Source organism: Scomber japonicus, chromosome 19, assembly GCF_027409825.1.
Source record: "Scomber japonicus isolate fScoJap1 chromosome 19, fScoJap1.pri, whole genome shotgun sequence".
In the NCBI taxonomy this organism is placed as follows: domain Eukaryota; kingdom Metazoa; phylum Chordata; class Actinopteri; order Scombriformes; family Scombridae; genus Scomber; species Scomber japonicus.
The window spans coordinates 8,446,301-8,456,453 of NC_070596.1; the positions used below are offsets into that span (position 1 = coordinate 8,446,301).

At 40.4% G+C, this 10,153-nt stretch overlaps 1 protein-coding gene across 1 annotated transcript; it reads right to left on the bottom strand.

Moving 5' to 3' along the window:
• Positions 1–1,827: 1,827 nt before the first annotated feature.
• adra1ab (adrenoceptor alpha 1Ab) lies at positions 1,828–8,227 on the bottom strand. The gene is made up of 2 exons (XM_053340544.1): positions 7,330–8,227; positions 1,828–2,294 (listed from the first exon to the last, which is right to left on the bottom strand). The coding sequence occupies exons 1-2, from the start codon at positions 8,225–8,227 to the stop codon at positions 1,828–1,830; spliced, it is 1,365 nt and encodes a 454-aa protein (XP_053196519.1).
• Positions 8,228–10,153: the final 1,926 nt, after the last annotated feature.

A 10,153-nucleotide genomic window follows, 5' to 3' on the forward strand; every position in this document is an offset into this window, starting at 1 on the left:
GTTGGCAGCCGATGATCTTCTTGGCTGAATAAATGATGCGCTGCGGCCTCTGAATGTCCTGTTCGGTAGCTGCACTGTACCAAACAGTGATCTATGATGTGAGGATTCACTCGACCTTGGTAGTGTAGAATTGGATAAACACTGCCTGTTCTTCAGTTGCCTTAGGAAGAACGCCCTCTTTTGGGCTTTCTTGGTTATGCAGATTATGTTGCCAATGAACTTAAATGACCCCACATCTGCGACTGTGGTGATGTTTATAGTGATTCGGGGGAGTGTTGAGGAGGCAACTCTGCTCTCTTTTGTGTGTTTAGCTCAAGCCTGTATGCAGACTTGTGCCCAGCCTGAATCAGACCAATGATGGTTGTGTCATCTGGTAACTTGAGGAGCTTAATGGGGGATAGCTGAGGATAGGGGAGAGTATGCAGCCCCGTGGTGCTCTAGTGTTGATGGTCAGAGGAATGGAGCTCAGCTTTCCCAGCCTCACACACTGCTTCCTGTCTGCCAGGAAGATGGTGATGAACAGACGGAGAGGCTCAGGCACAGTCAGCTGGGACAGCTTTGTGTGAAGCAGGTCTGGCATTGTGTTAAACGCTGAGCTAACGTCAACACACACAATCCAGGAGATAATATTGTGTAGTTCTTTTTGGCCCCCTAGTGGCCAAAAACAGGTAAAACGGCTTTAAAGGTAACATAGAGATGCAGGAGTTAAAGATGAACAAAGTCATTCAGAACAAAGAGGTCAGACATACAACAACTCTTGGAAAACTTAGTAATAAGACTACATGCCAAAAGCAGGAGAAGTGTGCTGACAGAAAACCAGTTGTTACAAATACCAAGCCTGAGAGAAAAACAACTGACATCTTTTCATTTATTCAGCAACACCACAAGCGATGATGTCAAACATTACAAGTTGATTCAACAACTCTTTGTTACAAGCTCAACAACATCTGAACATTCAAAGCTTCAGAGGGGTAGAATGAAGGGTTTTCATGTTAGAATGTATTGTAGGCTTTTGCCATTATTTATCCCATTCCCTGATATCTCTTCTTCCCACCAACAATTTATTTTTTCTCTATGTGATGATAGATTTTTTTTCTAAAATTAAATCCTCCAAGTGTTTAGTCCCTTTTAAAAACAGAGGTCACACATGTAATGCACACACTCCTACAACACCAGCTTCCACTTTCTCAGAGCTGTCAGTGAATGCTAATTATGTCAGGATTAATGAGTATCTTGCCCCTTAAGGGCTATCGTGCAATCTGCAGAAATACCACTAATGTTTAAAGAAATAACGTCTCAGGAGTTTCTTCTTCTTTTTTTTTTTACAATGACATTTCAATAAGATTCTATTAACTCCTTTAATCTTTTCCAAACATTGATATTAAATCCCTATTAACGGGTTTTTGGCTTTCTTTTTCTTTTGGCATTTTTTCCAAGAGGTTGGGATTTTTTCCAAAAGTCTCTTGTTGTACATTCATACTTCACACACATACACACACATACTTCATGCGCCTTTTTTCCAGTCACTGAACAGCATTTAGTGCCCTGTTCAAGAGGAGCTCAGTAGTAGCTGTTGATGTAGACAAAATATAATTCATTAACTTTCCCGAAACATGTTTTATTTGATACTCCAGGCATTTAAACTTGCACACAGCCTTAAGGCAACAGAGTTATCTCCTGTCTGCAAGTTGTTATTGACTGTTCATGTACTCTGACAACTCTGGGGAATATAAATGTATGTAAAAGTTGTACATAAGAGATTACTCGAGGCAAAACCGAAGTACAAGATTGGATGCTTTGAACTCCCACATTACCTCAACATGCCAATCAAACAGCATCTCCTGTAACTCCAAGAGAAAGGCGTAAGACTTTAGTTGATCCGTGACTGGAAGGGTTCTGCGGTATGGGAGTTCGACTAGCTGAGAAACACCAAGTCTTCAGCAAACTCTTACTCTGGATTTGTGCACTTTGAGTCTGACCTGAACTACAGACAGACGACGAGGATGTCGACAGCGCCCTGCAGCAACCCCATGAGGAAACAGTGACACGACTTTGCGCTGCGAGAACAGAGGTATTTGACGTTGGGCCTGGACTGGGGGAATAGGTGGTGAAGTGTCCTGCAGCTGTCGCCCCAGTTCTCAGGCAGCGCCAGTGGAGCACGTTGTAGAAGGCTTTTTTGTACTCCTGGCTGAAGCATGGGTAGATAATGGGGTTAATGCAGCTGTTGAGGTAACCCAGCCAGAAGGTTATCTTGAATATGGTTTCAGATGGCTTACAGGATGGGAAGATGGATCCTAGAGAATACAAACAGACACACATAATTACAGTAACAAAAGCACAAATACAGCACTAATACCTCTAGTAGAAACAGTAAGTGCGGCCCATTCATAAAGATGAATTGTACAAAACTTAAAACTACCCTGACTCAAGGCATCTGTGTTACATTGAGAAATTGATAAACAATGATCAGTAAGTGTGTAGACACAGGTGTGCACGTAGTTTTTGTCTGGGGCCCTTAATTCCAACTAATATGCATATAATGCTATTTCAGTAGTTTGGGGAAAACCCTTTTTGTGAAGAATGATTTTATGGCTGGGTCTTTGTTTGGTTTGCATTGTACACATGCATGGTGGTGTGATACACATTCCTTTTAATGGTTTCAAACTATTCCACTGATCTATAGGTGGCGGTAATGTGCAGAAAACACAGTGATGCCCCGGCAAAGACAGAGGAAGAAGAAGATGTGCTAGCAAGCAGACATGGAGGTAAACAGGTTTAAACAAATTATTTGAAAGCTTTTTAGGAGTGAGGAAATACTGTCATGTTTTTTGGACCACCTTTAATGTCATGTAAATGAAGTGCTAGCTACTGGTGAAATGCCATTAAGTTTGGCATAGAATTAATATGTGCATACCTTCTATATGTGGTTGCAGTTAAAAATAAGCACAGCTCTAAGGATTTGGAAGCGAAATAGGAGAACATTTTGACACATCAAAATACTAAATAATAACTTTTGGGAGGACTCAACTAAGATGAGTATGTAGCAGATTTGTTGATAATTAGCTTGAATTAGAATTCAAACCCCTAAATGTCAGAATATCAATTAAGGCATTTACTGATTGATCTTGCAACACAGAATCCAAGACCCAATCTGTAAAAAACTGCAATTATTTTTTATATAAATGTCTCCTTCAGTTGTTCCTTGCCCCTAAATGACCTAAATGTTCACCAAGTTTCACTGAAATCAGCAAGCATACAGACTGAAAACCTCTGCCTCCTAGGTGGAGTAAATAAAAGCTGTTCAATTCCAGTCATAGGTCTGATTTTCATGGTGCAAAACTGATGTTCTTTTACTATAGCAATGCCTCACTAGCTGTATGAATGGTGCCTTTGATAAGCAGCAGCCACCTCATTTCATGATTGTAATACTGTACAAGCAATTCCAGCATTGCAGCTGCACTGACAGGCTGGCAGCCACCGAGTGCTTGAGCACAAAACAAGTTTTCCATGTGAAGAGCTCAGGAAAGATACCAAATAAAAAATTCAGTGGTTTTTCAAACCCTCAGTCTGGGAATCTCAGACTATCATTGCCTCAGTGCTTGAATGAGCGCCGCGCTGTGAGCCATGAAGGTCTGTCTCAATTGAAATGCATAACTATTCTCCGATGGCTGGCTGCCTTGGGAGGCTATGGGGTGACTGAGGATGCCTACTAGCATTACAGCCCATTAAGCCTCATGCTTGTTATCTATAATAGCTTTCATAGGAGGGAGCAATAGTTTGGTTCATTCAATTTCATCCCACAGTAGAAGCCCATTTTGCTCCAATGTGGTGTTTTATTTGTTCTATTTGGCTGCTTGTAATTGAATTTTTTGATGTCCCTTATGAGAAACTCCAGTAGCAGAGTTGAGGCACGGCGGGGAAAGAGGAAGGTCCCTCTTGATGTGTTCATAGAGCAAAGCATACCATCAAGCACCATGATACAAATAATTCAGGCCTCAGCAGCTTTTGTATCACAGCAGCTGTAGCTACAGTACTAAACCACAGGAGGGCTGCAGTTCAATCTACACATTAAAAGTTCAATTTGTATTTTTTGCCATATAGATATATATAATACATTTAAGTTTTCTGTGCTCACAAACATTAACAATGCAAACTAGATCTGCATGTAAGGATCATTTAGATTTTTTTATAAATTGTATTTAATCCTAAATCTATCAAATGAAAAAAAAGCTTATTGCAGTTTGATGTCTTCAAATCGATTGTTTTGGCCAAACAACAATCTGAAACTCAAAAATATTGTATTGAGCATGACATACAGAGTGTACGAAGCAGACAATCCTCACATTTGGAAAGCTTTATCAGTGCTTGAAACTATAATCATTTAAGCAAGAAAGTTGATTCTTCACCTTGGAAATTGTAGTTTGACAACACAGTCTCCACTAAAGGTCCACTTACAAACTTTTCCCAGAGCTTTCAACATGACCAAGAAATCCTAAAAATGCTATGGAAATCATAACAGATCCAGTTGAGCAGACTTCATCCGCTGAGAAAGACTGTATGATGCAGTTGAAAGCTCTTGAAAAAGCAAGAAAGGGGACCTTGAGTCAGGATTATTTTGTCAAACTACAATAACTCAGATTGAGCTATTGTGTGCAGCATTAATCCTTGTTTCACAAAACCCCTTTAATCCATTTAGGAGAGACAACAGTGTCCAGTGTTTTGCTTTGTTTACATTTGGATTACACGCTGGGCCGTTTATATGGATGGTTCACAATTCACATGCTGGCAACTAAAACAAGGATAACACATATTATTGCTTATTATTTGCTCAGATGATGTGTTCAATCTACGGCTCCTCCATCTTGTATAGTAAACTGTTCTCTCTGTCAATAAGATTAGAGTTTGTGTAACCAAACACACTTTTCAGCATCAGTCTCACCATCTATGACCTGTAATGTACCTGCTGACAGACTATTACACTTAAATACACACTGGTCCACTCTGACAATCACTTATCGCACTCAGGTTATAAGAGTTCTTCCAGAAGCAATTAAGATTGTGGACTGGCTTCACAATGGTTAGTTTCTGTCCTTTCTTACGTCTGTGATAACATCCCTGCTATCAGCATCAGAGTCTATCTGACATGAATGTAAGTATAATTTATTAAAGATAAGGGCATGCACCTTCTCCTGAGCCTTCTGACATTGTTAACTGAAGCTCATATCTACAGAGAAGTTTGACTGCAACAGCAGAATAAATCTTAATTAGTTCATTTCTATTCATTCTTGGTTCTGTTAAATTCTAATTAATATTTCATGTATTTTTCAGAGCCCTATATAACCAAAAGTAATACAGGAGGCCTTGGCAACCATTACAGCACTCATTATGACATTAATAATGAAAATCCCTTTTTAGATTCAGAAAATACACAATTTCCTAAGGAACATCAGCAACAGAGTCATTTTAAGCTTTATTTCCATGTAGCCCCAGTTTCTCCTGTGTTATCATTACAGTAAGTCAGCTGAGGGAAGCACCTGTTTTTTCTGAAAGATAAAGTTATAATATTTCAAAAACCTAGAAGGTCAAAAACTCACTGCTTTGAAAGTATTTTGAAAAAATCTCCAAGGCCTCTTCTCTCCTTCTGGATCTTTATATTTTTTATGAAGACTTTTTACAAAATTGAGACATTTTTCTGTCAACCAAATATATGTTATTTACTGTAGGCCTATATATGTTATATTTGGTCTTGCACAAACCAATGAGGAAAATAAGGAAATCCCACATAGGATTAAACAGACTCTCTTATCTGGCTGAACGTACAGTAAATCACTGTTTCAGCCTGATAAAAGCCACCTGTTCATCACAAGGAGGAGCACGTTCATGAGATGTGAGATATCATTAGTATAATCCATGCCCCTACATTTGCCACATAAGGCTCCATGTTCCATTCAGTTTGTGGCAGTTTCACTAAAGAAAATACTACTAATAATGCAATAAATGCCATTTTGTTGTCAATTTTAAGCATCCTCTGGCTGTAGATTGTTTTCCAACTTAATACTAAAAAGCTTTGCACATGAATAGCAAAAGTGTAATTAAGTAACAGATGAGGAACACTTAAAATGCTCTGCTGCACCTTGGTACATTAGCAATTTACATTTACCAATAGAAGTCTACCAAAAAGCTTATAATGACTTACTTGCATCTACAGATCATTTTATAACAGGTCACAAAGTAAGTAAGCAATCTTTTATACTTGCCCTGATGAAGGCCTTAATGGCTGAAATATGTAGGCATGTTTTTTGACTAAGCAGCCATGAAGTATTAAAGGCTTTTGAAATTTATTACCCTCTTGAGTGCCTCAGATCTTTCCAAGAACTCTAAGTAACGAATTATATTTAACACATTGGCGTCTGATGAATTGCTTACATTTTAGATTAGAGGGATGCAAAGAGGTTTATAAAAGCTTCTTATACATGTATTGAGTCTTTTAACAGGTTTGAGTAATTAGGTTAGACATTTATGTATGATGGATTGTTTACACTTCAGATTAGGGGGAAACACAAAAGCAAAAGCACTAGTAAATGATGAGGCTGAGGTTGAAACAGATGACGAGCACCCAACTCCTCTAATTATCGTGTATAAGTGATTTATAATATATCAAGAAATCGTTAACTAAACTTCTACCAATGATTTGTTCAAGAATATTTCCACTAATCATACATAAATGACTTACATAGATTACTTACCTATTAATGAATCATTTACAAAGGTGATGTCATGGTAATGTCTTGTTCATGATTAGTTCATCGGTGACTACGGTCTTAAAAATGACTTACAATAGATCATGTGTGTTACCAAAAGAAGATACCTAACAGGCTTTAGGTTTACATTTAAATGTATTCTGTGTCTGTTATATAAAGCAATGATGATGGTGGTGGTGGTGGTGGTGGGGACAAACATTACTGTACATAATAACTTCATGATAATATAAAGTAAACAATAATGTAAACAATGCAAATGAATCTACTTCATTATAAACCTTTTTTGTTGCTGCAGCTTTACAGAATGAGACTTCATGTCATTGCCATCTTTTATTCCATTAAGAGCAGAATCGCAGTATGTTGAAAATCCTTTTAGTTGTACTACAAAGAGAAAAACCTCTAAAGTTTCTGAAAATGTATTCAAAACAGCAGTAAGTGTTGTTAAAGGACCTTCTGGATGTTTAAAGCTTTCCTTTCATTCATTTTTATGATACATGAGAGAGAGAGAGAAACACAAAAAGCAGGGTTATGTCAAGTTAAAGAGCACAAGAGGTCAAGATGTACCTACCGATTGGTAAAACCAGGAAAAAAGGGAGCCAGCACAGAATGAAGCAACCGACAACAATGCTAAGGGTCTTGGCAGCCTTCTCTTCTCTTGCGAACTTCAGAAGCTTCGGGAGGGTGAAGATCTTGCGTTTATGCCTCACCCTCCCCTCTTCATCCTCCTGCTTCTCCGTCTCAGCAGCGTTCCCTCTGTGTATCCTCAGCATCACACCCTCCGTCTGGACCCCTTTCCCCTTACTGCCCTTCCTGAACATTTTTGTCTCCCTCTTTGCCACACTGTACACACGGCAGTACATGGCCAGGATGATGACCAGAGGTATATAGAAAGATGCCAATGCTGAGAACAGAGCATAGCCGGGCTCCTCTGTGATTTTGCACACAGTCTCATCTTCCGGGTCAGGCTCCTTCCAGCCAAACAGAGGACCCACAGATATGGCTGCAGAGAGACCCCAGAGAGCAGCCACTGCTGTCAGGCCTCGCCGCCCTGTAGCCATGGCGGGGTAACGAAGAGGGTAACTGACAGCCAGGTAGCGGTCGATAGAGATCACACACAGGCTGAGGATGGAGGCAGTGCAACAGAGGACATCCAGGGCTGCCCAGACGCTGCAGAAAAGCCGACCAAACACCCATCTGCCGAGCGCCTCCGAGGTGGCAGAGAAAGGCAGGACAGCTGAGCTAAGCAGGAGGTCTGCTGCTGCCAGGTTGGCGATGAAGTAATGTGTCACAGAGCGCCAGTGGTGGTGGCACAGCACAGACAGGATGACCAGGATATTGCCAAGGACCCCGAACACCACAAACATCATCAGTACCATTCCCAAAACCACCGCCTTGACTACATCCACCTTTGGGTAGGCAGAGGAGCTGCAGTTGGGGCAGCTCTCTGCTGCAGTGAACGCACTCATAGTCTCAGCAGCCTTTGGGTCTTTTGGGTGTGTTAGCTTGTTAAATGTCTTGCAGATTAATTACACTCATGCCACATCTGTTCCTTAACTACTAAAGTGCAACCCACTGCCTCTTTCTGTTCCTCCTAACGCAGGGGATAAAAGCTTTTTCCTTCTGTATTGACTGCTCTCCCACTTCATTTGTAGATGCAGCCTCTCTTGCCAACGGTGATCACGTGGTCTTGGCCAAGATATCTTGGCAGAAAGTCATTTGTAGAAAGAAAAAAACTCTTCCACAGTTTGTCATTTTGGGTCCAGTAGAGCTTAATAGAAATTACAGATACTCATGTTTTAAGAGGGGTTTGGGATGTCATGTTGAACCATACTGAAAGGCTTTTTTGAAGGAATTCCTGTTTAAACAAGAGAAGAGATAAAGTATATTTAACAACACATTCATAAACCAAGACAGGCTCACTACCACTTAAGCACTCTTCTCTCTTTGGCAGTGTAGGACAAGAGCTAAACTTAACAGATGAAACAGAACACATTAAAAAAATTGCCACAATAACCATTACTCAGTACTCGGTTATGATTAAAGTTTAAAAATATCACCCAGAGTCTGACCATCTATATTTGCTATTTATAATATTTTCTCCCTTCATTACAGCTGCATTAGAGAAAGGAGGGCTAACACTTAAAGCCAGCGTGTACAATTCTAAATTCTTTAAATAGGCAGATTGATTAAATGAAAATGTCTATTTAGAAAGACTGAGATGGGGCACCAATGTTTTTGAACAGCTGGGGCGGTAAGGATTGTAATAGAAAGGAAAAAAAATAGAAACAAGATAATGATCAAAAACAACACAGGGACAGACAAGGACACCACAGAGGCAATAACAATCCCAGGGGGCAAATAGAAAATCATCTATGGTATTATGAGAACACCAGCCAAGCATGCAGAGACTACAAAGATAAATGAAAGCACAGATAATTTTTTTAAGAGCAGTCGGGAGCCTGTGATGGCTTTCCTTGAAGGTCTGCAAGCCAGGCTCTAACTCAACTGCCAGATGACAGACTGGGAATTGAACCTTGAGGAGGGCACTACATTACAGCAGCGGAGGCTTTGGTCGCCGATAGTCCCACTCAGTGCCACTCTCGTTGTACGTGTTGGAGATCTGGGATGTCATCCAACGAGATAAACGGCGGCGAGGCAAAAACAGAATGAAAAAGCTGCCGCGATAAAGCCTTCGGTGAGCAGAGTCATGCTTGTCACATGGTCGTACAGGATCAAAGACTTTCGCTCACTGCACATCCCACCGCGAGGCAGAACGAAATTCAACCAAGTAAACACTTAATGCTGGGATTTCCGCCTCAATGGCCGTAGGGGGAATTGAATTGAAATGGGCGAGTGAATGGATATCTTGGATTGTTTCAGCAGAATAGCTCGACGCAGCGATATTTGGAATACATTTATGGTTGTAATGAGATTTCTCGGTGTGCTGAAGTGCCTGCAAAAAGAGATTAGCCGCATCTAAAAAGTTTATTTCTTTAAACCCCCCCCCCCCCCACCCCCCCACCCCCGCTGTGATTTGAGGACTGCTGTTACTGTAAAAAGTGTGAAATGGGAAAGAGATTTATACTGACCTGAGGTAATACAGTAGAGCTAGTGACAATTCAACAAAGGTAAAAGCGGCTCAATATGCTAAACATATATACATGGAAGTAATGCAATATGTAATGTAAAATGTATTCCTAAATACTGCAGCACTGCACTGAGGTTTAAAGGCAAATACGTCTCTCCTGAGCTAGAAATGGCAAGTCTGGGACACATTTATGCCCCGAAGCTGCTTCACTGGCCTCGAGGTTCAGTATTTACTAGAAGAACTATTTTTTATTAGCGCGTGCTGTGTTGGAGTTTGCCCTGAGGCTTTCTCTCTAAACTAAAAA